We start from the raw sequence: 27995 nt of genomic DNA, 5'->3' as shown, positions 1-27995 counted from the left end.
AGTGGTACAGGGACCTTCTTAGTGCAACAGGGTGGGGAGAGTGCAGCACGTGTATTCTCATTCTTTAGGTTTATGTGCTTGAGAAGGAATTTCTGAGAATACTGAAATCTTGGAGAAGAACGAGCTGATCTTGGCTTTCAAAGATGGGCTTGCCTTGTTTTTATTTGTTTTTGAGAAAGGGTCTTATTCTGCTGCCCAGGCTGGAGTGCAGTGGTGTGATCATGGCTCACTGTCGCCTCAAACTCCTGGGCTCGACAGATCCTCCCACCTTAGCCTCCTGAGTAGCTGGGACTGCAGGTGTGTACCACTATACCCGGCTAACTTGAAAATTTTTGTTGTCGTTGTTTTGTAGAGAAGGGGTCTCACTTTGTTGCCAAGGCTGGTCTCCAACTCCTGGCCTCAAGCGATCTTCCTGCCTCAGCCTGTGAGGCGATGGGATTACAGGTGTGAGCCACCTCAGCTGACCCTCTATTTTCAGAGCTCTTAAAAAAGAAAAAAAAAAAAAAAAAAAAGGCCAGGCGCAGTGGCTCACGCCTGTAATCCCAGCACTTTGGGAAGCTGAGGCGGGTGGATCAGTTTGAGGCCAGGAGTTTGAGTCCAGCCTGGCCACCACGGTGAAATCCCGTCTCTACTGCAAATACAAAATAAATTAGCCGGCTGTGGTGGTGAGCGCCTGTAGTCCCAGTTACTCTGGAGGCTGAGGCAGGAGAATCGTTTGAACCTGGGAGGTAGAGGTTGCAGTGAGCAAAGATCGTGCCACCACTGCACTCCAGCCTGGGTGAGCGAGACTCCACCTAAAAAAAAAAAAAAAAAAAAAAAAAAGCAGGTGAATCTGGACATGTAGGCAAATCTGTCCTGCTTTCCAGATCCCTGCTTGGAAACTCATCATGAGGAACATAGAAACAAACCATAGGCAGATGTTATCATTTAATTTAAAACCTTCAAAATATTATTTGAAGACACTTGCCAACTCACTTGTAATTTCATAAACGATGAGCAAATCAGGAATTGTGTTAGCTAAGGATTTCTTTTTTTCTTTTTTCTTTTTTTTTTTTGAGACGGAGTCTCGCTCTGTCGCCCAGGCTGGAGTGCAGTGGCACGATCTCCACTCACTGCAAGCTCCGCCTCCCTGGTTCACGCCATTCTCCTGCCTCAGCTTCCTGAGTAGTTGGGACTACAGGTGCCCGCCACCACACTTGTCTAATTTTTTGTATTTTTAGTAGAGACGGGGTTTCACCGTGTTAGCCAGGGTGGTCTCAATCTCCCGACCTTGTGATCCGCCAGTCTCCGCATCCCAAAGTGCTGGGATTACAGGTGTTAGCCACCACGCCTGGCCTCTTTTTTTCTTTTTTGAGATTAAGTCTCACTCTGTCGCCTAGGCTGGAGTGCAATGGTGCGATCTCGGCTCACTGCAACCTCCGCCTCCCCGGTTCAAGCAATTCTGCTGCCTCAGCCTCCCAAGTAGCTGGGATTACAGGTGCCTGCCACTACACCCAGCTAATTTTTATATTTTTAGTAGACACAGGGTTTTACCATGTTGGCCTGGCTGGTCTCGAACTCCTGACCTCAGGTGATCTGCCCGCCTCGGCCTCCCAAAGTGCTGGGATTACCGGCGTGAGCCCCAATGCCTGGCCTTGGGTAAAGATTTCTATAGCCCTCACCCACCTCTCCATTCTAAGAAACAAGCTCATTGGGAATCCCACGTTCCCAAGCAGCAGCTCATGGTCAGGAAAAACCCTGGCCAGGGAACCTGAGCAGGACTCGCTCAGATGCTTGCCTGGTCACTCTGCGCTGTGGACGGCTGCCATAGCTGCTGCTGCTGCTGCTGAGATTCTGGGGTCTTCTGTTTTGGAGAGCGGGCGAGTGAAAAGGGAAGGAGACATCACTGTTCCTCTCCCCTTTCCCAAAGAGAAACTAGGCCAATTGCATCGCGTAACACAGCGGCTGTTTCCTGATGAAACAAAATCTCCAACGCCTGTGCCAAATGCTTCCTCCTCCTTTTTGACTTATCGTCTGCTTGTTTGGGCAGAAATCCTGCCTTAATTCAACTTGGTTTTCTTAAGGACAGCAAACCTTGGGCCAAATATCCCATGCATATATAAATGTAAAGAAAACAGAGCAATGTAACAAGGCCAGAGGGTGGTTTGAGATCTCCCTTTCCTGCCAAATAATTCAACACAGTGGGGACCTCTGAGCTGGGATGTGCTGGGTGAGCCAGCTCTGCATTCCTGGAGGACGAAGGAAGCAAAGCGGGGGCCAGCTGCACACCTGGAAGTCGTCCACAGAGGGGATGGTCCGGTTGGTGGTTCTCCGTTTGTGCCACTGCCTCAGGGTGTCTCTGGTTTCTGAGCTGAGCAGTCGCGCTGCTTGTTCTTCTTGGAAATTCTTTATCAGAGAAAGTGCTCCGTATGCGCTTGTCAAGTAATAGCCTCCTGAAAAGAGCAGAAAGAGTGGGTCCTCCCAGTGCCAACCTCCGCTCACAGGTGATAATGGGATGCCAGCGTTAGAGGGCATGTTTTGCATTTTTAGTATTTCTTCAACATGCATTTCCTGTAGGATCACAGAGGCCCACATCCAAGAGCATGGCACTCACTCCTCCATCCATCCCTTCACACAGCCATCCCGCAGAGATTTATGGAGTGACCCAGGCCTGGGAGGGGCCGGGGGAGCACGGACAAGCCAGGCTGACAAGGTTCCTGTTTCCACTGATGGGATTTCCATTCTAGTGCGTGAGACTGACCAAGCCTCTAAAGTGTTTTTGTTGTTGTTGTTTTTGAGATGGAATCTCGCTTTGTCACCTAGGCTGGAGTGCAGTGGCACAAGCTCAGCTCACTGCAAACTCCGCCTCCCAGGTTCAAGCAACCCTCCCACCTCAGCCTCCTGAATGGCTGGGATTAAAGGCAGGCGCCACCATACTTGGCTAATCTCTGTATTTTTAGTAGAGATGGGGTTTCACTATTTTGGCCAGGCTGGTGTCGAACCCTGGCCTCAACTGATCCACCCATCCCGACCTCTCAAAGTGCTGAGATTACATGAGCCACCATGCCTGGCCAAAATTATTAAAGTGCAATTGTGAAAAACGTTTGCTAGAAATAGTTGGGGTATTAAGGCCTGACGGGGTGGTTGGGGGAAAGTCAGGCTTGTGAGACAATCCAAAACCAGAATCCCCTCCATCAGTCCAGACTCATGGTAACACTTGCTTTTGGCTTTTTCTTTTAGTAGTTGATATTTTCTATCTCTGATAAACAAGAATCTGGTTTTTAAAAAAAGTAAAAAAAAAAAAAAAAAAACAACGAAATGAATATTTTCTAAATTAAGTATACTATTCACTTTGAAAGAACTGTTCGCAAAAATGTGGGTACTTCAAAAATAATTTCTCCTGATTCCCTTTCTTACCCCTTCCTTTGGGACTAACGTGACATCTGGCACTTAGGATAAAATAATTTACAGGAAAGTGATGCTCCTGTGATGGTGCATTTAGGAATGATCTCTTATGTTCCTGAGGAGTGTAAAAGGGCTGACGACCCTGTAAGATGCGTATGTATTCCTTCATAGTTTTTGTTGTAACACATGATTAGGTGTCTGGGGAGGAACTTACGGTCCCTGCGCTGAAGAGCCACTAGGGGTCGCCCCGAATGTTTATTAAAAATCCCCTAACTGGGCACAGCACATTTTAGATGTAGAGACATTCTTTGTCAAAATACCCACTGAATCTCTACTGCGAGCCACAGCTACAGAGGAGAAAGTAGGTTTGTAAGAAATAGAATCTGAGTCCTCACTCTCCAGAAGTTTATGAATGTGTGTTTTTTGTTTTTTTTTTAAAAAGACACTGGTAATTTATGCCTGCAGGGACCAGAAGTTAGTTTGGTGAAATGAGTTTTGTGCAGAAGTGTCACCTTTAGGGCCAAAGTATTTAACTGTTCATGTGAGACCCTGCGGAAGCCTCTCTCTGGTCAATAAGTGGCAATATGCAAGATGGCAACTGTCCCCTTCCATGTGGATCAGGAGCCGCACGCCCTGCAAACTTGTGCTGGACATGAACTCGAGAAAGAAAAACACCCTTCTTGTTTTCAAGTTGCAGATAAAGACTTGAGGTTATTTTTTCCTCCAGTATAATCTGGGTCACCCTGAGCCATGCGCTTTCCCTTGATCACATGTCAAGCTTTCTGTGTATAGAGTGATCTGAAAGGTTTTTCAGACCTTGCCACCTACAGTATAATCACCCTAGTTAAGAGTTTTGAATTGTTGATCTTTACCAAATATTTGCCCCACAAACAAATCAGCAGGTGACTGTGTGTGAAACTCAGTAATCCAGAATACAGATGCTACATGAAGAATTTCAGGAGAAATCAGTATGAATATAAGTATTCGGGAAAGGCTGTATGGAGGGTCAGGATTTGAGCAAGGACTTGGAGAACTGTTACAATCTTTGTGGGGGTGGTGGGGGGCTCCTTTGGACTTCAAATTTTAGACTCCCTAGCTCTCATCTGTTCAGGACACTAAGGAGAAAACTCAAATGCTGGAAGCACAGAATTGACCACACTTTGAAACATGTGGATGCAATTAGAGAAGGTTTTAAATTTCAGCAAAACTATAACCCTACCACAAGAGCTGTGCAATTCTAAGGGATTCTATGACGCCTTTTTGGTAAATGAGAATACCTGCTTAAACAGCAGAAAACAGACGTGGCTGCTACCCCGCAAACCAAAGAGGACTTTGGGCAGGCACGGAAAAGTCCAATCTGTATTTTTGCCACTGCTCAGTAGCCTCTTCCTCCCAGGCTGCATGGCTTCAGTTCGATGCTACGTAGGCCTGGTCTGTGATCACAGCCAACCCGACTAGGCTGCCTGCTCTCCCAAGGAAGGCAGCCAAGAAGCCCCAGACACGGTTAAGTGGAAGCAGGCTCTATTTAAGTGCGAGCTCACCAGCCGCTTTGTGTCCTTACTAGTTGTGCCCTTGTCTTTCTTGTGGGATTCGTGGAGGAGATGACAGCCACCTGTCCATTAGTCATCAACACAGGGCCTTGCCCTGGGCCAATCTGGGAAAGGGGCAGGAAGTAGCTGTCTCTATCCTTGGGCCACAAGATACAAGCAAATGTTTGTCCTGAGTGCACATTGTCAGTAACAGAATTGACTTTCTAAGTGAAACCGGCATGTCTTTTTCCCCAAAGCCCTAAGAGCTCTACATACTTATTACTAGAATTAAACATGATTGAAGCTTGAAAAAGAACAACCCAACCCCAAACTGTATTAATAACAAACATTACAGTGGAAGGAAGGAAAGCATGCCATGTAGACTAACATGCTTCTCTTGATCCCTGGGCAAAACCACATGTTTGGCCTTGTCCTGTCTAATCCCAGGGCAGAGCAGGCAAGAAAAGCTCCAGGGAGGGCCTCAGAGGCTCATCAGGGAGTGTCTGGTTCCATGGTTAGGAATATTAATGAGGGGACAGAAGAGGCTAAAGGGTGAAAGAATGAAAGAGGCCCATTCATACCTGCCTGGGATGGGGAACAGGAGGAGAGCGATTCATCCCACATTCTGAGTCAGCACTACCCATGACCACGTGGGAAGGGCATAATTGGGCTCCAGGGAGGGCGGTCTCTCCGACAGAAAAAGTAGGACTGAAGAGACTAAGGGGCACATTCTGGGGTGGTAAAAATGCACTTCATTCCCTCCAGGGAAAATGCTGGGATGACTCATTCCTTAGGGAATCCTGTCAGAGATGGACCTTTCCACTCAAGCCCAGACTGAAACTCATCGGAAAACAACAACAACAACAACAACAACAACAACAAAACCCCATAACAATCCCCCCCTAGGGCTTGTCTGGGTTTTTATCTGGATATATTAAAATGGATTAAGAGGATTCACAGTGCGCAGGCCCTGATTTGTTCTCCTTTAAAAAGATAAGCTCACACAGAGTCCCAGTTATGTCTGCTTTTCAAGGCTGTGCACTAGTGTGCCAAACATCCTAATCATTTCCATGGTAAAATACCTAAGCTATGTGTAAGGAGAAGGAATTTCTGCTAAGACATGTTGGGGTTAGGCAGACATAAGAAGAAGGAACCCGACTGCCAAGGTAAATTGAGAGCAAACTGCACGGATTCCACATCCCTGTGTTTTTATTATAAAAATGAAAAGATACTTTAAAAAAAAAAAACTGGAAAAAATTTAATACTGTTTTTACCTTAAAAGTGAAATTTTAAAAAATAAAAACAAAGCCAAGCTTTTACCCATTTCACTAATATAAGAGCAGGTTATTTTTCTGGCAATGGAAATATCCTCAACAAAAGTTTATAATTTTCTCTTGGAGTCAAAGAAACCATTTCTTCAAAAAAAAAAAAATGGCATTTATTCTACTGAACGTAGTTTTTTTATTGCCATTAAGCAATCTTAGTGAAGCATAGTTAAGATGGGGTTATATTTTTTCTTTGTGTTTTTCCTGGCTTTTCCAAATTTTCTACCATGAGTATGTATTACCTTTGCAATCAGAAAAAGCTTAGTACACTCTTTTAAATTAAAAAAAAATTCAGTTAACACTTAAGATGTCAAAAAAAGCACCCAAGTAACTGCTTAATGGGTGCAGAATTTTATTTTAGGGTGAGGAAAATAGTTTGATGCTAAATAAAGGTGGAGAATGCATGACATTGTGAATATACCAAATGCCACTGAATTATTCACTGTAAAATGATTAATGTTATATTACATGAATTTCATCTCAATTTTAAAAAAATGAAAAAAATAGCACCCAGTTCCTTCAACTTTTCTCAAAAGCAGTTACCTTCTCCATGTAACAGCGATGGGTCTAGGAGCTCCATCATGTACTCGATTTCAGTGTCCAATTCAAGCATGTCACACTGGGCTATGACATAGGTCAGGACTGGCAAGAAGTCATCAGCGCCATACATCCTCCCTGAGAGTAGGAAGAAAGAACGAGATGGAATGTTTTTACCAACTTTTCTTTCTTTCACATCCTACTTGCTGCTTTTATTAGACAGCAAGGAGTCATTCTGGGGGACTGTGCTATTTATAAACAGAGGTGGGTGTTTCTGGAATCCTATGTAGCCTGTGACCCTCCCAGCTGCTAATGTTAGAGACCAGCCCTTACAGTTTCAGAATGAATGTCTATGAACCAATGAACACATTACAGATTTTTTCCCCATTTTATAATTTGTATAAAATTATATGATAGAACAGAATGCTCGTTAAAATATTTTAATTTTCAGCAAACAATAAATAATATTGTAAAACACAAAATATTTACTTATGCTAATTCTTTGTGTCTTATTTCCTGTTTCTTGCTGTGCACATTATTCACGAACATAATGACAAGGCCAAACTCAAACCAGGAATAAGCCAACTTTGCTCTGTATTTAATGTGAGCACACAGTTAATTCGGTATATGTTGAATATACACATTAATCAATAGAAATATATGGCAAAAAGTGTTAGTCTTTACTTCTAGTTTTCTTTACATCAGTGGTTCTCAACTGGAGATGGTTTTGTCCTCCAGGGGATATCTGGCACTGTCTGAAGACATTTTTCATTGACATAACTGGAGGGTGGGGATGCAGATGACATCTGGGATGCTGCTAAACTTTCTACAGGAAGCAGGACAGCCCCTGATTAGAAGATTAGAAGAATTATTCTGTCTACATCAAGTCTTTAGTGTGTGTGTTGAGAAACTGTGCTTCAGAAAAGCAAAATCCCGTGCAGATTATTATTTGGTGAATTTTTATAAATGACTGTGAACTATAGAAAATATGTTTCCTACATGTGAAATATGCTCGCAAACTTAGGAGGTGATGTTCACATGCTATCATTACCAGGCCCAGGAGCTCTTCACTCAACAATTCCCAAAGTGCACACACATTCCTGTCTACTCAAGCAATGGTTAATAGAGCCTGTGTTTTCTCTCTGCTGCTTCTTCATTAAGCAATTTCACTCAGAAGAAAAGTTTGTAATCGTCCTCGGAATTACAATAAGCTTACTGAAGACCTGGGACAATGCAAGGCTCCATCACTATCCATGATTCATGGTTACCCCTCCATCTACAGGAAGCAGCAAGGCTAAATCCGAGGGCTGGCTTTCCAAGTTTGTAACTCTTTGGTGAATTTCAATTATATTGATTCGGCTTGTAGCAAAGAAGGGCTAGCCAATGAAATGGCTCTAATGAGGCCTCATTATGACTGAATGCTCCGAGTTCCTTTCACATACTATCGGTCATTGACACAAACCCTCATTGGCCAAAATGTTGTAATGATACTCGCTGATATTTCCATTGCACTTGGGGCTATGTGTGAGCTGTCTCAGCTGATCCCCACCTTATGAAAGAAAGGGTGACATCCAGCTAAAGACGCAGAAAACTACAGCGTGCAAGGTTGATTAAGGGGACCAAAGTCCCTCAGTTAATTTTCTTCTTCTTGGAGGGAAGATTTGAACTCAGACTCCAGAGACTGAATTTGTAACCATACTCTGAACTAAATCTTTACTTAAATCAGCCAGGTACAAAAATCTTGTTGCCCTCATCTGGTTACATTTTAATCCGTTGCATGTGGCTAATTCGCCAGATATCAGAGAATCACTTGTAGTTTTGTAAGGCACTTGGTGAAATCAAGAGACCAAAGGGAGGAGAAATTGGGAATCAGAAAGCCTGACAGGAGACAGGCCTGTCTCTGGCCCGGGAGGGAAGCGGCATGGAGCCTGGGCTTCCAGCGGCCTCACCTGAGTTGTTCTCCATGACCGTGTAAATGAGCTTGCAGACCCGCAGCAGCAGCATGACCTTCTTTTCTGGTGAATACATCTTCTGCATGGTCATAAACTTGACTTTGATTTTCTCCACATCCACAAAATCAGGGGTCGGGGCAAAGACCCCCAGCTCCTGCGGATTCCTCTGCCGCACAAGCTGCAGGTTCTCCTTGAGTTGCTTCCATGAGCCGTCGGCCATGTGAAAGTCCTTCAGCATGGCCTCCACGTGCCCCTTGAGAGGCTTCAAGATGCACTTGTGCATGGCTTTTTCCAGCACCACATCTGCCAAAGAAAGTGTAGCTACTATGACCATTGTCTGAAGAAAGAAGAAATGCAACATCTGCTTTCTTATAATGGACGTCTGCAACTCTATGCATTCACTGCAGGCACACAAGTTGTACACCTTAACATCCAACCAACAGACAACACCAAGCAGCACCATGACTCACAGGTTAACATTTTTTTTTCTGAAAAGCCGGGAAGGCCGGGCGCGGTGGCTCAAGCCTGTAATCCCAGCACTTTGGGAGGCCGAGGCAGGCGGATCACAAAGTCAGGAGATCGAGACCACTGTGAAACCCCGTCTCTACTAAAAATACAAAAAATTAGCCGGGCGCGGTGGCGGGCGCCTGTAGTCCCAGCTACTCAGGAGGCTGAGGCAGGAGAATGGCGGGAACCCGGGAGGCGGAGCTTGCAGTGAGCTGAGATCGCGCCACTGCACTCCAGCCTGGGCAACAGCGTGAGACTCCGTCTCAAAAAAAAAAAAAAAGAAAAGCCGGGAAGACCTAATCTTCCCCAATGATGTATAACTTGCATATAACCAATACAATGAAATATACTTGTTTTAATTACTTTCATGCCCTATCCCTATAAGTACAGGCAAATATGCTAGAAGACATTCTTTTGACCTAGTCCTTCAACTGGTCATCCAGTTAACAGGAGAGCAAAGATGTTATCTTAAAGGAAGGATTTTCTAATAATGAGGGTTCAACATCTCTTAGAATACTTTCTGAGGAGGGCCTGGCGCGGTGGCTCACATCCGTAATCCCAGCAATTTGGGAGGCTGAGGCAGGCAGATCATTTGAGGTCAGGAGTTGGAGACCAGCCTGATCGACATGGTGAAACCCCATCTCTACTAAAAATACAAAAAAATTAGCTGGGCGTGGTGGTGCACGCCTGTAGTCCCAGCTACTGGGGAGGTTGAGGCAGGAGAATTGTTTGAACCCAAGAGGAGGAGGAGCCAAGATTGTGCCACTGCACTCCAACCTGGGCGACAGAGTGATACTCCATCTAAAAAAAAAAAAAAGATATTTTCTGAGGAAGCAGATCCACCTAAATATAATATGTGATCTTGGATCAGATTCTGGACTAAAAAATTCTTCATTTGCTGTAAAGGACATTAGTAGGGCATTGAATACAGCCTGCAGACTAGGTTATAGTGCTAACAAGGCATCAGTGTTAATTTTCTAGGTCTGATAATTACACTGTAGTTATTAAACAGGAATAGCCTTGTTTTTAGGAAATATGCATTGAAGTATTTAGGGATAAAGGGATACAATGTCTGCAACTTAAATGGTTCAGAAAAAATGAGAGAGACAGTGTGTGCATGTATTTGTGTGCACGTATGTGTACGTGCGTATATGTGTGCCTGTATGTGTGTGTGTGAACAGAGAGAAAGAAGAATGAGGCAGATGTGGCAAAGTGCTAACATTTGGAAATCTGAGTGAAGGGTAGATATTTCTTTATGCTATTTTTGCAACTTTCCTGGAAGTCTGAGATGATTTCAAAATTAAAAGTTAAAAATGTATGAAATGTGTTTCTGTTCTGAGTTAGGAAACACCTTTGGGTGTGGGAGGTGTTATTCTTCCCTCCTTCTTTGAATGGTTGCCCAGTGGAGTAGCTTTCTTGGCTAATACCAAAATGACCAGTACCATAAATCCAGAGATGTGGGCTGAAGACTATTTATATAACAATAACTCCTCTGCTTTGTCAATAGCAGCTTTTTGATCTCACATGTTTGCACATTCTCATCTAAGCCCCCTGGGTTCTACTGCAGCATCTACACATAAAATCATGACTCCTTAATTTGATTCCATTTGGGAAGCCAATGGATCCACTTGCATATGAGATTAGAAATAGTTAAGTTAGGCCGGGCATGGCGAATCATGCCTGTAATTCCAGCACTTCGGGAGGCTGGGGTGGGCAGATCACTTGAGGCCAGGGGTTCAAGACCAGCCTGGCCAACATAGCGAAACCCCATCTCTACCAAAAATACAAAAAATTAGCTTGGTGTGGTAGTGCACGCCTGTAATCCCAACTACTCCGGAGGCTGAGGCATGAGAATCTCTTGAACACTGGAGGCAAATGTTACAGTGAGCCTAGATCCTACCACTGCACTCCAGCCTGAGTGACAGAACGAGACTCTGTCTCAGAAGAAAAAAGAGAAAGAAAAAGAAATAGTTGAGTTGTCTCTCTGGCCTTTGGAATTCCTGACACTGGATCAGATCATACTGAGTTCAAATGATTACCCATTATTAGAATGGCCAGGGACAAATAGAAATCTAATTTTCAATGAAAACAATCCCTCAAGGTTAAAACTGAGGCCAAAAGTTAACGCTGACCCCACAATCATCAGATTCCCCTGCCCAAGTTGTTGTTGTTTTTTTTTCTCCTCCTCCATCTTATCCAGGAGATCTCCTTGTTTAAATACAAAGGTTTATGTAACTATAGAAATCAAGGTTGATGCCAAGGAGGTTATAAAGTAGGAACAAAAGCAGAACAGCTTATTCACATCTGGCATTAAAACAAATTACTTGGTTTACATTGGTTGCTTTGTGTCAATAAGCTCGTACAACTTTATAGCATCTTTGACTTTACCTTATATCATCTTTAAGATAAAAAATTAATAACAGCAATTAATATTTAGTGCTCAGATGGGCCAGGCTCCATCTAAGTGCTTTACTTCACTATCATCATCCAATCCTTGCAACAATTTTATTATTTTTGCACAGTACTAATATTATGTCCATTTAACAGATAGAGAAACTGAGGCTCAGAGATGACTTATGGCTTGATAGAAGCCACACAACCATTTTAAATAACCATTTATACAGCTCTTCAAAGTAAATAATCTTTTAATTGTAAAGTTCAAGTCACTTTATAAATACTTGCCAGTTTATTCCTCTCATCCAAACATTCTGAAAGCTACATTCATGGTTGTAAGTGACCACTACTTGGTTAAAATAGGGTCACCACGGGAGGACAAAGGCCATGTCAATCATTAATTAGAAATGTACATGAATGTCCACAGTAATGTTATTTATAATAGCCCCAAGTTGGAAATAACCCAAAGGCCCATTTGGACAGAAATGAATACATTGGATATATTCATTCAATGGAACACTACAATGAAATTCAGACAATGGAATGTATTTATTCAATGAAAAAGCTCACATTACTGCTCCAGAACAACATGGATGAATCTCACGGACACGATGCTGTGTGAAAGAACCCAGACACAAGAGTATCTCCTACAGCATTTCATTTCTATGAATTTTCAAAAGCAGGCGAAACTAACCTGTGGGACAGAAGTCACCACGGCAGTCCCCCCCTTGGGGAGGATCTGGGCTGGGACAGGACACCAGGGATTGGAGATGTTCTGTATCTGGATCTGGGTTGTGTCTACATGGGTGTGCATGTGTGTAAAATTCTGTTGAGCCGAGCACTTAAGATTTACACACTTTATGGATGTAAGTTAAACCTCAATAAATGTATATGAATCAGAGAAATAGAAAACAACTGAAGACCTGGATGAGATTTTCACCTTCAACCCCAAGGGCAACTTTTATCATCAGAGCGAGCCCGGTCACCTCTGGGCCAGAGTGTTAGTACACATCACCCCCAAAAGGCTCCCAGCTGCACCTGGGGAACGATGACAGCAGAAAGATCGTTACTAGCAAGTTGGACAGGCTCCCTTGTGCAACTCATCCTTGCTGCCAGGCAGGGGTGCTGGCCTTCGAGAGGAATTCCACCCTTAGGTATAAAAGGGGCTGTGGAAATCTCTTAGGAGGGTTGAAACCTAGGACCAACTGCCAAGGGGGTAGCCCATTGTCTGAAAATAAAATGAAAAAGTAATTGCTAGTGGTAGATTTTAGTACATTTTTCTTTAAGATCATAATTTAAAAATAAGGAAACTGGTCCCTGCATGTTTTTTTCAGAGGTTTACCCCATTCCTCCTCCCCACCCTCCCCAAATCCTTAATAAACATAAAGAGTAGGGGACAAGAGCCTAAATGAAAAGAGGGACCCAAGACCCAACTGGCTCTCTCCAGTAGGGAAAGCAAGGTTCTGCTCATAAAGCAAGAAGGAAAAAGGATTTGAGGAACCCAAGAACAGACGATCTTTCATATCATGAACCACCTCAGACAAACGAGGAAAAAGCAAATTGGTCACATTTCTCATAAATTACTACTCTCCATTGTTTTCTGTGATCTCTGTTTGCATTAACTGTTAATTCCTGGAAAACAAAAAAAAATCTTTTAAACTCTCAGAACAATGACACTATTCTAGCCACTTTACTTGCACTGGATCTTCAAATCCTCAAACAAACCCCATCCAGGGAGGGGGAGGAATACTATGTTTTCATTTCACAGATGAGGAAACCGAAACCCACGGACATCTTTGTCAAGGAGCTATCAAGAGCGGGAGCCAGGACTTGAACCCACAAAATGTTTCCTGAGTTCTTGGAGTAATGTCAACTGTATTCATCCACAAGCACGCATGCAAAACAAACACCTGAAACCGTTACAGATGAATAAGGTGAGTATATGCTTTTGAAGCTCATTACTGTCTTTTTGTTGTTGCTGTTGTTGAGATGGTGGGGGTCTCACTATGTTGTCCAGGTTGGTCTTGAACTCCTGGTCTCAAGGGATCCTCCCACATCAGCCTCCCAAAGCACTGGGATTACAGGCATGAGACACCATGCCTAACCTCACTCATTTCTTTTCTATTTTTCTAATAACAACCAAACAGTAAAAAATCGTTCAAACCACAACATATTGAATTTTAGAAACGAAATGTTTCTAAATGACCGAAACTGGAAACAAGTTCTCTGAAAATATTTATCAAGATTATATCAACTGGCCCCAAAATAATTCATAAGAGGAAAGTGGTAGAGACCATAGCAATTGCTGGCTTTTCCTGACTAAATGTCACTTACTGTAATAATTTATAGGAAGTATTCAATGTGTTGGCCTCTAGACAAGAAGTGATTCATTCATATTACTTCTCCAAGAATTGATTCACTCCTCCATTAAGGATGAGAGACAGAAACCTTGACCCTGTCCTTCATGCTGATCACCTATAGCATGGATTCCAGAGGCTGGAGACAGACAAAGAAACATCACAACACCAGCAATGCAGTGGCTTTGTTTGTGCACTTTCTGCATTTCCGATGCTGGCCAGAAGGCAGTGAGACTCTGAGAGGCAAAGCTGAAGACTGGAGAAATTGCTTGTGTTAGAAAGAGCCCTGGGAGCCATGAAGAGGCCAAGTCCCTTCCCCTCTCACTGCCACTGTCTGGACGGCCATCAGAATCCTTGTCCACGGAAGGCAAGACAGAGCCAGCAGTCTGAACCTAACTGAGTTGCTGATTGTTAAAACAATACAAAGTAAAAATCACTATTCTCCAGGGAATCTAACCACACCCAGAGTCTAAACCACGTAATATAATCACATGCTTCATAATGATGTGTTTTGGTCAAAGATGAACCATATATGCCAGGGTGGTCCCGTAAGATTCGTATTTATTTATTTATTTATTTATGTTTTGAGACAGAGTCTTGCTCTGTCACCCAGGCTGGAGTGCAGTGGCACAATTTTGGCTCACTGCAACCTCTGTCTCCCAGGTTTAAGTGATTCTCCTGCCTCAGCCTCCTGAGTAGCTGGGATTACAGGTATGCACCACCACACCCGGCTGACTTTTGTATTTTTAGTAGAGATGGGGTTTCACCATGGTGGCCAGGCTGGTCTTGAACTCCTGACCTCAGGTGATCCACCTGCCTCAGCCTCCCGAAGTGCTGGGATTACAGGCATGAGCCACCGCGCCTGGCCCCATAAGATTCTGATACCGTATTTTTACCGTTCCTTTCCTGTGTTTAGACATATTTCGATATAGAGATACTTAGCATTGTGTCACAGTTGTCTACACTATTCAGTATAGTCACAAGCTGTCCAGGTTTCTAGCCTAGGAGCAGTAGACTGCACCATACAGTCTAGGTGTGTAGTAGGCTATGCCACCTAGCTTTGTGTAAGTACTCTATGATGTTCCCACAACAACAATATTCTCTAACAGTGCACTTCTCAGATGTATCCCTATCGTTAAACAACACATGATTGCATTAAAAATGTACAGGTGTGTGATGTCCCCCGCTCTGTGTCCAAGTGTTCTCACTGTTCAATTCCCACCTATGAGTGAGAACATGGGGGTTTGGTTTTCTGTCCTTGTGACAGTGTGCTCAGAACGATGGTTTCCAGCTTCACCAGGGCCTGCCGTTGGGTGGGGGGATGGGGAAGGGATAGCATTAGGAGAAATACCTAATGCAAATGACGAGGTAATGGGTGCAGCAAACCAACATGGCACATGTATACATATGTAAAAAACCTGCATGTTGTGCACATGTACCCTAGAACTTAAAGTACAATCATAATTTAAAAATTGTACAGGTTACAACCTAAAGTTACTTGACAAAGATATAACATGAGGTTAGGGTGGGAGGGAGGTGAGGGTTGAAAAATTACCTATTGGGTTACAATGTTCATTATTCAGGTGATGGGTATACCAGAAGCCCAGACTTCATCACTGCACTACATATGCATGTTAGAATTCTGCACGTGTACCTCCTAAATACATAAACATATTTAAAATTTAAAAATCCACGAGTTTAGATCATATGACCTCTTAACTTATTCTAGTTCTAGCGTTCTGATTTTTTTTAAAAAGGTAAAGTAGTAGAATAGAAGCTAATGTTTGATAACAAGATATGGGCCTTTTCTTGTAGGGAAGTCAAATTGTGGACATGTAAACGTTTATAATTGCTAACATTTATTGGGCATTTATTTCAGCACTTCCTAGTCTAATATTATATGTATTACCTCATTAACCCTCACTTCAGCCATACGATGCTGGAATTACTGTCATTCTGTCATTCATTTTACAGATGGCCATGAGGCTTGGAAGTCAGGTGACTTTCCCAGGTGTTGGAGAAGAAATGCAACCCAGGCTACTTCTAGTCTGACAAGTCAGGAGACGGCACATGGACCTCCCTTGGTACAAAAAGGGCAAAACGGCTTGATGCTTTCTTTTTTTATGTGCTAGCATATTCTCCTTTGGCTGTATTATTGGATTAAGGATCAGAACTAACACTGAGTGAAAGCTCAGTATGTCTATTAAGTACTTTACAGGTATTTAAACAATTCTTTGACTAAAATGGGTGCATAATCCCTATTTGTCTTAGTTTGGGTTCTCTCAGAAGCCAATCCTGAGACATGGATTTGAGTGTGAGTGGTTAAATTTGGGAAGTGATCCCAGGAAGCACTGACTGGGGAGAAAAGGCAGCCAATATAGTTTGCTTTATTAAGCCAGTTATCACCACTGGCAGGTGGATCTCAGCCCTGCTGGGGAACTCCAAGAGGCGGCGTTGAACATGCCTTAGAGTTGCTCCCCCTGGAGGAGAGAGAGGCAGCTGGGTTACGGATACACATGCTCCCTTCAGACCCTGGTTGAGGCTTCTCCTGGAGGTGGATGGGCATCAATTTCCCAGGCTTTCTAGCCCACTCTGGGCCACAGCTCTCGTGAAAGCCTCATGCAAAATGTCACAGGTGCGGGAAGCTGGACGTCAGACTGGTAAGCAAGTGTCAGTGGGCAGAGCACAATGGCGTCTACAACACCATGTTACATGTGAAGCAACTGAGGCACAAAGATATTAAGAAATATGACCAATGGCCGGGCGCGGTGGCTCAAGCCTGTAATCCCAGCACTTTGGGAGGCCGAGATGGGCGGATCACGAGGTCAGGAGATCGAGACCATCCTGGCTAACACGGTGAAACCCCGTCTCTACTAAGAAATACAAAAAACTAGCCGGGCGAGGTGGCGGGCGCCTGTAGTCCCAGCTACTCGGGAGGCTGAGGCCGGAGAATGGCGTGAACCCGGGAGGCGGAGCTTGCAGTGAGCTGAGATCCGGCCACTGCACTCCAGCCTGGGCTACAGAGCGAGACTCCGTCTCAAAAAAAAAAAAAAAAAAAAGAAATATGACCAAGCACCCACAAGTCAGCCACAGCAGAGTCAGGGCTTCAGACCTGCCTGAACCCTTCCTCTGAGCCACCACTAGCCCCTGACTTTCAGTCAAGAAACTTCTCTATCTTACGTGAGCAGAGCTGGTGGCTGAGGAGGGTGGAAGGCAGGATCTTGAAAATATGACACCGGGGCCGCCATGACAGCATTTTGCTAATCTTCTGTTACAAACTACACAAAAAAACGGCAGGCCGCCTGGGGTCGCAGACGCACTCAGGTCAGATGCAGAGTTTGAATGGGTAGCTTTCTGGTTTCTAACCGTCCAAGAAGATGACCTTTCCCAGCCTCAGCTTCCTCATCTGTAAAATGGGGCCATTCACAGTTTCCCAGGGTGGTTGCTGGGAGGACTGGGAGGCGTCTCCCCCAGGAGCACTTGTATGCATCTGATGCCTCGTAAGCACGCTGCTTTCTTTGTTGTCTCTGCCCTGACATAGAGTCAGTTCGTCTTCTCTCTTTGAGGGGAAGCCCTCTGAAAACCACGCCTGGGTTTCTGCAGTCCCTAGTGTCCGCTGAAGCCCCCAGCACGAGGCCCTCATGCAGCACACACTCCAAAAGTGTGAGGTTTAACAGAAAGTTCTTCCTTGGGGAGAAGACATGGAATGATGTCTTTACCCTGCAGAATACAGGTGTGTAACTCTAGTGATGAAATCACCGCCCAGGTGTGGGGCAGGCAGGTGTGGGGCACCCCGTCACTCCGCAGGGATGTCCTGTAACCTGGATTGGTTTTAAGTATTGTTGGCCATGCACACTTCGACTCATAAATAATACATAATGAAGGACACTGTATGATTTTAAGGAAGATCCCATTAGCCCAGCAAGGAAAGGGGCCGCAATAAGGATAACAAGCACTGGGGCTTTGATCCACTTCAGTTTCCGCTCATTTTGGTGGGCTTCAGGAAAAGCCAGTCTACAAAAGTATGGGCTACTTCTGTGTGATATTTGATGGAGGGACTCCATCGGACTGATTTCAGTGTCTTTTAGTAAAAGGATAGGAAAAATGAAAGCAGGGAAGAAGAGACCAGTCTCCCTTATGGAAGAATTCCAAATAATTTATGTAGATCCTCCCACCTCTGGGAGGTGGAGCTTAATTCCACTCCATCGCTTGAGTGTGGGCAGTGCTAAGTGACTTGCTTCCAAAGAACAGAGCGTGGAAAGAGGGGAATCTTTAACTTTACAGGGCAGAAACCTGGCATACCCTGCCTTGGCCAGGGGATCGGGAGAACAATGTCAGTGATGAGTCATGCAGACAGCAGGACCCTCTGGTGTGATGTGCCTTCACCTCTGAGGTCACCTTCCCGCCACATAAAACCAACTGGAAGGCAGCGATAATTCCCCGCCACCAGAAGTATAGACAAGGCCTGCCAAGGGTCCACGTCAGTCATGCTTGCATCTTGGCTTGACCTTGCTACGCTTTTGGTTTCTTCATCTATAGAAGTGAGGGCAATAAATGGAGCCTCCCAAGGCATTCGGAGGATTAAAGGGGATTCTACACATCAAAGTGCTTTGTAAACCATAAAGGGCCGCCCACGAGGAGCGATTACCAGTGCTCTCACTTGGCTCTTTTAAAAACAGGGATGCATTTAATTCGCACGCTTTGACTCCACAGAGGCGGCGGCTATGACTTCCCCTAGGCCTGGACAATAACTGAGAAGCTCCAGAGTGGATACTGTGTCTGCGAGAAGAGAGTGGGGGCTGTGTCTACACCACTTGTGCCCTGTTGCGAGACTGAGCTAGTGAGACAAGGCTGTGGGTAGGACCTGAGCACCAGGGAGGGCTGCATCTATGCAGTGCTGGCCTCACAGAGGCGTCCAGTGGGAACCCTCCTTTTGGCTGGAGTGGAGGGGTGGGAAAACATAGGTGTGCCCTAAAGAGCCTGATGCTGCCACAAACTTCATGCAGCATTTTTAGGTGTCCTTTGGGTGACATTCCTCAATTCCTACACGAATTCCTCTTTTACCCGGTGAGGTTTCCTGCCTGGGAGGTAGAAAGACTCTACGAGTATGGTCAGAAGATACTCTGGAGCAGACATCTTCGTGTGACTTATTTTGTGATGCCATCCCCCACCTACCTTGTGAGCAAAGTCTTTCTCAATTACTGAGCTAACAGCCCCCTTGTGCAGGCTGTCATGGAGTCAGGGGCTCCGGGGCAGACAGTCACAACTCCAGGGGTATCAACCTTGTTTTGGTTGATGTAACATAATTGACCCCATTTTGTGCCCTAAAGTAAAAATTATTCAACAAAGGATGTCCCACGGGAGAAAAACAGGTGCTTTCTATCGTGGTTTGCGATTTAAATTAATTTTTGGAAATAATATAGGTATCCTTTTGCATACCACAATCTTTCTTCTTTTTCTCTGCCTCTTGTTAACTCTACAAGGACATTTGTTCCCTCAGGCGATAGGGTCACGTGTACTAGATCAGAAGTCAGAAGATTCAAGGTTTTAATCTCTGTTTGGCACTAACATGTCTCCTTGGCTACACCTCTCAGAAGAGCTTTTTTGTTTGTTTGCTTGTTTGTTTGAGACGGAGTTTCACTCTTGTTGCCCAGGCTGGAGTGCAATGGCGTGATCTCGGCTTATTGCATCCTCCACCTCCCGGGTTCAAGTGATTCTCCTGCCTCAGCCTCCCGAGTAGCTGGGATTACAGGCATCCACCACCATGCCCAGCTAATTTTTTTGTATTTTTAGTAGAGACTGGGTTTCACCATGTTGGCCAGGCTGGTCTCAAACTCCTGACCTCAGGTGATCCACCTACCTCGGCCTCCCTAAGTGCTGGGATTACAGGCGTGAGCCACTGCGCCCGGCCCCAGAATAGCTCTTTATCTTAAAAAATAATCCAGATAACTCAGGGGCTTGAACCAAACTGTGACCTGAGAAGTTAAAAACAAAACAAGGCACACTAGATATTGAAGCTAGAGCCAGCTTAAATACTCACTTGAAAAAAAAAACCAGATCTGAACCAGAGTAGTTGTGATCGTTTAACTCCCCGGGAATCATTTCAATCCTGTTTTCTATGTGTGCTATACTCTCTGGTGTCTTTTCCGTATCATTTCTCTATTAACAAACAAAAAACACTCAGATACATAAATCGAAGTGATCTTTGAAATATGTGGAAACTGATTTTAAGGATACTTTTTCTTCAAATCGTTAAATTGCTCTTTGGAGAAACCATACATTTTGGTTTGTAGCACTTAAATAAACACAGTACCGTCTTGTTTTCCACTACTGACTTTTAGGAATATGAACAGTTGGCTCTTTTGTGTCACTGCTGATAGTCTGTGGAGAGTATCTGAATGAAATAGAAACTTTAAGATTACTAACATTTTTGGAGTTGGATGAATTTCGTTTTTCTTGACACAAGCCTTGAAAACAGAGGGATTTCCCAAGACTGACATCAAGTCAGAAATAAACTTCATTTTACCAAAATGAGAACACTAACCACACCATTGCAACAAGTTCTGCAAAATGAAGATTTCTCTACCCGAAACTTTGAATGGATTTCCCCCATGGGTTGAAAAAGACTAAAGCAAGAGTGGTGGGATGTGAACACCCACCAGTGAGGAGCGTATGTTGGAGCAGGAAGTGATTTCACCCCATCTAGATCCTATAGCATGACTCATCAGCAATGAGCGCAGTACACTGTCCATGAAGTGGTTGATCCCAAGGCTTTAAGTAGGGCCCCCAAACTGCACTCTTCTTATTAAAGCATTTGTTTGTTCTTCCACGTACCACTCTGGAGGGGTGAGAGTAGGTGATGGCTCTCTGGGTGGGAAGCCCAGTATGTGGCCTGGAATGAATAGAGAGCTGGCGCACACGGGAACAAGCCCGTGTCTCACCCGCGTTGGCTTCATCCTCCAACCAGGAGAGCCAAGCTGGTGCCAGGCAATGAACATGTATTCAGGAAACTCTGCATAGCTAGGCTTTTGGTTGGAAATGCTCCAAAGGGTAGTCTACATAGAATGCAAATTCTCCAAGAGAGGACATAATCATTTACAGGGGCAATTTTTCAGTTTTGAGATTGATTCACTGTTTATCATTTGCACTTGTCCAGAAAGTGCTACAAGGGATAGTGACACCAGCACATGGGCAAAAGGTAAGTGAGTGAGAACTATTTGTTTTTCTCATTAGCTTTTCTCTATGCAACGGAATAACCACCCTCTGAAGAATACAGATGAGTATTATCTCCCCATACTAAAGGGATACATGTGCATGCATTCATAGGTTCATTTTCACCTAAAAATGACTGCTCTAACATACATGGATTAAACCAGTGTAATATCTCCTCCTACCTTCTTGACTTCAGGATGTTGCCTAAATCTAGGCTTTAAATTAGAATTCTGTCTTCTAGTTCAGAGCTATCTTCTTCAGAAGCTATAGGAAATGAGGATAGAAATAGGTTGTTTTTTTTTTTTTTTTAAAGCAGACATAGACAAGTTTTTAAGCCCACCTAGACAAGTGGGCTATCTAAGTCCATGTTCTGGTCAGAGGCCTCATCTAGTAAAGTGCACCTCTATGGGGACTGGTTTTCTAATAATTAGGGTCACATCTTTTCTTCCACATGGACTTGTGATGCGTTTCTCAGGTTGACCTCTGCTCCCACTCACCTTCTTTATTTCAAAAGTCCAACATTTTCACTATACTTTCAAAACAGAATGATGCTTTGAAAGTATAGTGAAAGCTTGAACTGGTGAAGAAACAGGAGGAACTGACTGCTTTTAGTGCAAAAGTTTAAAAAAACCAAACCAAACAAACCCACAGAAAAAGCACGGCAATGCTTGTGGAGGCCATACCCGTACCTCAACAGAGAGCTTTATTCTGAGCTGCCTCAACACAGGCTTGGCCTTGCGGTTACAATTCCCCTGAACTACTGATGAGAAAGTAGAAGCACAAGCAGCAGCAGCAGAACAGTGAGTTCGGCAAACGTGGGCTTCTGATCCGACGGAAGTTCAAACACTGCACCTGCTAGTTTACTAGACAGTGTGGCTGTCACACAAATGGCATGGCCTGGCACGGCCCTCCTTGCCTTCCTCCAATCCTTAAGGGGTGCCGATGCCTGTTCACAGGGGTGAGGTGAGGATCCACTGGAATAGATTAGACAGGCTACCGGGCTCGTACTCGAAGCTCCATAAATCATTTTAAATTAAAAGCTGCATCCTTCTAGAGTAGTGAAGTATATAATTTTCAGCATGTTTTTGGAGAAAATGAGTGAGTCCTTGAGTTCTAAGAGCAAGTACCATATCCAAATTTAACTACAAAAGGAGCTGGCTGAAGAGCTTCCCGGGACTAACTTGGGTTGGTGCTTGCAGCATCAGCAGGGAGGGAAGGCCAGGCACTGTGGGCTGGTTGGCGCCGATGGCCACATAGCTCAGCCCTGACATCAGCGCCTGCCTGGCTGCACCCCCTCCGACCCCAGCCCCTAAGAGGAAGCTTCCCCTGCAGGTTGGGTTTCTGTTAATACTGAGTCTGATGTGGTCTCCCTTGAGAGCGGGTCTCTGGTGGGATGGGGAAAGAGGCAGCCTGCATGGATATTCTGCCGTCTCCTTGACGTCTTTTTCAATTAGAAGGCACCTCACAAGGGCACATTCCTTTAGCCACTCACTCCAGCAACACCCCAGCTTTAACCACGCCCTGATCAACCAGGCCTGGCCTCAGTCAAACCACAAGAAAACAAACAAGGCTTTGATTCCTTTGTGAGAAAATCAAAGAGCTGCTGAAAATCACTTAAAGGAGAAAAAAGAGAGGGGGGGAGGGGGGAGAGAGAGAGAGAGAGAGAGAGAGAGTCCTCTATCACACACTGTTTACTACTTTCAACAAATGGAACCAATCAGAAAGAAAAAATTGGGGTTTAGCTTCTGAACCGCCTGGAAATGTTTGGTAGCTCCAAATGCGCCTGCTGCCTAGTGAATAAAGTCTCTGAAATTAACCTTCAAGAGTCAACCTTCTAAAACTAAAAACAACAAACAAACAAAAAACGCTTCAACATTCTCACCCTGGAAAAAAAGACTGCTTGCCAAATTCAAATCTGCCTTGGCTGAAGTAACTATTAGCAACTCATCCTTTAAATGAGATTATAAAGAAAGTATTTCCCCTTGACGTTGGAGAAAACACCTTTCATGTGACCTCCAAACTATGTTCCTTATTTTAAAGGTACACAAAACGGACCTGTCTTTTTCAGTTTTTGCTTATTCTCAAGCTGTGCTGCTTACAGAAAGTCTATGGGATGAGGAGCCAGCAGGATGGTTCCCTTGAGGGAGAACAGGGGTCCCAGGCTCGCTAGACGCTGGTCAGGTTCTGCTTATCCAGGGGTTGGTAGTTGTCCCACAGGTAAGTTCGCGGTGGAAACTCATTCCAATGCATACCTGAGTTTTGTGCTCTCTGAACATACGCTACATACAGCTCAATAAAAAGTTTCCTTTGCAACCAAGGCAGAACAAAATACCCACTGCCTCCCAGAAGATAACAAAAATACCTTTGTATGTATGCATAGCCTGCAGAGAAGCACACTTCCAGAAACGCCCAGCCCGTGTAACACACACACGTTACCACAGCAGGCGGCAGCTGGACCCACAGAGGGCCAAACTCCATCCCTGAATAGAATCACTCCGCAGTCCCAATCTGCCACTCCAAAAACATTTTTGAGCCTGGCAGTTAGCACCTACTTTGAGAAACTGATTTTTCCATTCAAACCGGGAGAGAAGGTGGAGTTGGGTGTTGTTCTGATGGAGTAAACTTCATCAAAAATAACAAACACAGGTGGCACTGCCCGGACAGAGTTACAATAGATTTTCTATTTTAAAAAAGCGGAGACTTACCTATTTGGTCTTCAGGGATCAGCGACTCGATGGGGGGGTCCAGCTCCGAGCTCTGAGACAAATAGTTCTTGACCTGGGTCATGAACTGCCGGATAGTCTGCAGCATGTCGGTGCTGGACACGTGGCACTCCTTGTTCTCCTGCAGGAAGCTCACGTAGTCCTGCACTAGGCACCCGAAGTAGGTGCATTTGTCCCGGGACAGCTCGGCGATCCTGCGGACCATCCGCTTCTCCGGGGTCATGAAGGAGCTGAACACCCCGCTCACCTTCTGCAGCTGGGACTTGACGAGCTTGGGCAGCACGAAGGAGCTGCTCCTTTTCTTTTTGGACTTGATGGGGGGCGCCATGGTCTCCTGGTCACTCTCCCCCTCGTAGTCCTCCAGGCTGCTGTTGGTGTCCGCCTCGTAGCCAAACAGAGGCATGCTCCGGTCGAACTCCAGCGAGTCGGAGGAGGAAGTAGAAATGCTCATGTCGCTCAGCCGCTGCCGGCCTCCATGGCACGGGGGCCGTGATTCAGAGCTGGGCGGCGGGGCCCTTGTGCAATCCCCCGGGGCGGCCTCAGGCGGGGCCCCACCTGGGCTGCCAGCTGTGCCCAGCTCCAGCTCCGGGCCCGGGCCCGGCCGGCCGCCGCTCAAGGTCTTTGCGCCGCCCTCTGCTTCCAGAAAAGAAGCCTGCTTCTTCAGCCGGGGTGGAGGGATGGGAGTTGGTTTCGTTCCAGGCAGAGCTACGTTCCCATGTTTGTTATGGTTGACCGTTTCTGGCATGCTCGTCTGGGTTTCAGTCCTGGCCAGCCGAGGGCTTGTGTGGAGACTATTAATAGCGGGTGGCGGGGGCCTGGGTGGGGGGGACCGAGTCCGCTCCGTGCCATTCGCGTTGGGAGTCCTTGTGCTCGGCCGTTTCAGGCCTCCACTGAGGTCCTGGCTGTGCACTTTCAAGAAAAGGGGATTAATAAAGCACAGGGCCCCGTTGGTCTGGCTGCACTCCAGCTCTGAAGGCGTCCTGGTTTTGATAGAATGCACTCCATTTATAAGGCAGAGCTGACGCAGGGAGGCAGGACTGACACCGTCGGAGGACAGAGGCCTATGGGGAGGTGGAGGGTTCGGGGGTTTGCTGTCAGCTGGGGAGCTCCAGAAATCTGAAAGTCATTATCAGTGAACACAAGAATGTAAATACGGTACTCTCAGACCATTCCTTCACAAATTAAAAAAAGCACACTGCATGACAACTCGAGTCTTGCGGGGTGGGGTGGGGGGGGGGGTGCGTTGTACTCGGGTTTACTGCATTCCTGTACTGGAAAGGGCAGAAAGCCTGCCAGGCCCAGCTGTGGGCTCACAGGAAAGCTCCAGGGGCCTGCCACTTCAAAGCCCTGGAGAAATGGCTTGGCCAACATAGGATTCCAGCCCTGCCTTTTCACAGGTAAGTTGGAAGAAAAAAAGGAACTGGAATTGTTCCAATATAAGCTCAAAAAAGGTCACTGGGGCTTCCTGACTTGCTTTACAAAAACTGAACCGACTTACAAAGCAACACCACCCTTTCCCAACAACTTCTCCTGGGATGCCCTCCACGGTGCAGCTGCCAGTCAAGGAATCGGGCCTTGAAGTTCCCCTTTGATGGGCAGGACCAGCAGCTGGGCCTGGGGGATGTTACACAATCTGCCTAGGGTTTTACACATTCAGCATTAAAACCACCAAAGGAGGAAAACTACATTCATGGGTTCCATCAGCAGAAAAACCACAGCAAGCTTAATGTGCAGTGCAGGCCCAACCATTTACCTTTGTGGTTTGGAGCCCTTCCTTCCCAAATCCTATATAACCTCCTCACCATGCTCATAAATATGCAATGCCCTGCAAAGTAGTGCAGATTGCTTATTGATCCGTACTACTTGTGTCTCCTCTTGCAGATGAGTCTCAGTGTTCCATGTAAGTTGAGGGAGGTAGTGCTGTGATCAGTGGTGCCTGTTATAATTTCCATTTGGGATAGGTTATTCTTTTTTTTTCCCCTTGAGACGGAGTCTGGTTCTGTCGCCCAGGCAGACGGAGTCTGGCTCTGTTGCCCGTGCAGTGGCACGATCTTGGCTCACTGCAACCACCACCTCCCAGGTTCAAGTGATTCTCCTTCCTCAGCCTCCCAAGTAGCTAGGACTGCAGGCGCATATCACCATGCCTGGCTAACTTTTGTATTTTTAGGAGAGACGGGGTTTCATCATGTTGACTGGGCTGGTCTCGAACTCCTGACCTCAGGTGATCCACCTGCCTCGGCCTCCCAAAGTGCTGGGATTACAGGCGTGAGCCACTGGGCCTGGTCTGGAATAGGTATTCTCTATCTCTAGCTATGCTTTGCAGTGTATTTCTTTCCCATGGGCCCAGAATGGCTGGGCACGGGAAGACTGAGGTGAAGCCCTTTGGGAGCCCTGGCCCTGCCTTGTCTGTGAGGTAACAGCCGTGTCACATGCCTTATGTAATCTGTCCTGCATCCCTCCTTCTCTCTCCCTACTCCTGCACTGTCCAAGAAAGCCAACAGCCACAGGTGACTATTGAGTACTTGCAGTCGGCTAGTGCAACTGAGGAAGTCAGTATCAAATCTCATTCAGTGTCATTCAATTCAAATTTTAGAACTGATACTCAGTTCAGTCACTGGAAAACGTTTAAGTATCTTTGGAACTTGGTTATGAGAATCTACTTTTTAAACTGTGAATTTAATGATATCTAAATACAAGCCATGTATTTCTGACAAACATTCAGGGCCTGAGTTGAGGTGTGCTGTAAGTATAAAATACACATTGTGCCGGGCGCGGTGGCTTACGCCTGTAATCCCAGCACTTTGGGAGGCCGAGGCAGGCGGATCACAAGGTCAGGAGATCGAGACCATCCTGGCTAACACGGTGAAACCCCATCTCTACTAAAAATACAAAAAAATTAGCCAGGCGTGGTGGTGGGCGCCTGTAGTCCCAGCTACTTGGGAGGCTGAGGCAGGAGAATGGCGTGAACCCGGGAGGCGGAGCTTGCAGTGAGCCGAGATCGCACCACTGCACTCCAGCCTGGGCGGCAGAGCGAGACTCCGTCTCAAAAAAATAAATAAATAAAATAAAATAAAATACACATTGGGTTTTGAATACCTGGTATGACAAAAAGAATGTAAAACATTTCATACCTTAAAATTTTTTTATATTGGCTACATGTAAAAATTATGTTTTGGATATATTAAATACAACAAAATAAATTATTAAAATCAACTTAACCTGTGTGGCTACTGGAAAATTTCAGATTACACACAGATTAACCTTATGTTTCTATTAGCCAGGACAGCAGGTCTTGGAGAAACTACTTCCATCTCCTTTGAGTCCTCCTTAGACTTATACTGTCACAGCTGTAAAACTTTTGTAAGGCTTTGTACACTTAGTTCATGTGTGTATGTATCTCCATATATACTACAAATCTCATTGGCAGTGGGTAGGGTCCCAGGAAGTAAGAGGGGATCTTATTAATCTTTGAGTCCTTGGTCTGGGGCACAGTGTCTGCCAGAAAGCAGACCCTCGAGAAATATTAGTTTGATGAACAGTATTTTTACTGAGGCACAGAATTTTAAAATATGCTATCTCTACACAAAATGGATAATATGCACACTGAGAATCACAAGTCGAATATATGTGAATTAGCCCTTAGTCGCTTCTGGTTAGTAGCCACTGAAGCAAACTCTTTTCCCCTCTCTTTGGCATAACACAAGCGTTGTCCTTGATACTCCGGTCCTTCAGTACTATGCACACAGGACCATCAAACTGGAGCTATGTGGACAGAGGTCAGGAGAGAGAACTGAGACTCGGTGCACATCTTCAAGAGGCCTGGAATCTAGTTGACAATATTGACTTAACTTCAGCAAGTATATTAATCCCTCTCCAAAGGTATGCAGAACTTAGCTGCAAAAGAAGGTGCTGACTTTAAAATAGGGACATTTCTATGGCCTGAGACTTTTACCAGGGTTCTCTTTCCAAATCCCATTACCCAGTCTTGCCATCTGACAGGCCTGAAACACAGAAGGCAATCCTTCTACAGATACAGTCTAAGTTTCATGGCTGAGCACGGTGGTGCATGCCTGTA

At 45.2% G+C, this 27995-nt stretch overlaps 2 protein-coding genes across 11 annotated transcripts in view; both read right to left on the bottom strand.

Annotated features, from left to right (window-relative positions):
• Positions 1-27995, bottom strand: part of NAA20 (N-alpha-acetyltransferase 20, NatB catalytic subunit) — a 710789-nt gene that overhangs the window by 37646 nt on the left and 645148 nt on the right. The gene's annotated exons all lie outside the window — the stretch shown is intronic.
• RIN2 (Ras and Rab interactor 2) overlaps positions 1-27995 on the bottom strand; it is a 252085-nt gene that overhangs the window by 3982 nt on the left and 220108 nt on the right. For 9 of the 10 annotated variants that reach the window (XM_050805778.1, XM_050805780.1, XM_050805777.1 and 6 more), the window contains 4 exons: positions 23903-25036; positions 8725-9030; positions 6782-6913; positions 2269-2432 (listed from right to left, as the gene is read on the bottom strand). In XM_050805778.1, the coding sequence (XP_050661735.1) occupies positions 2269-2432; positions 6782-6913; positions 8725-9030; positions 23903-25036 (1736 nt within the window). Of the gene's footprint in view, positions 1-557; positions 795-2268; positions 2433-6781; positions 6914-8724; positions 9031-23902; positions 25037-27995 lie in introns of those variants that run through there. The other variant, XM_050805785.1, reaches the window with a different exon arrangement.

The sequence above is a fragment of the Macaca thibetana genome, chromosome 10 (genome assembly GCF_024542745.1).
Source record: "Macaca thibetana thibetana isolate TM-01 chromosome 10, ASM2454274v1, whole genome shotgun sequence".
Taxonomy (NCBI): Eukaryota; Metazoa; Chordata; class Mammalia; order Primates; family Cercopithecidae; genus Macaca; species Macaca thibetana.
The sequence above is the reverse complement of the archived record's forward strand: the minus strand, read 5'-3'. Positions and strand labels throughout refer to the sequence as shown.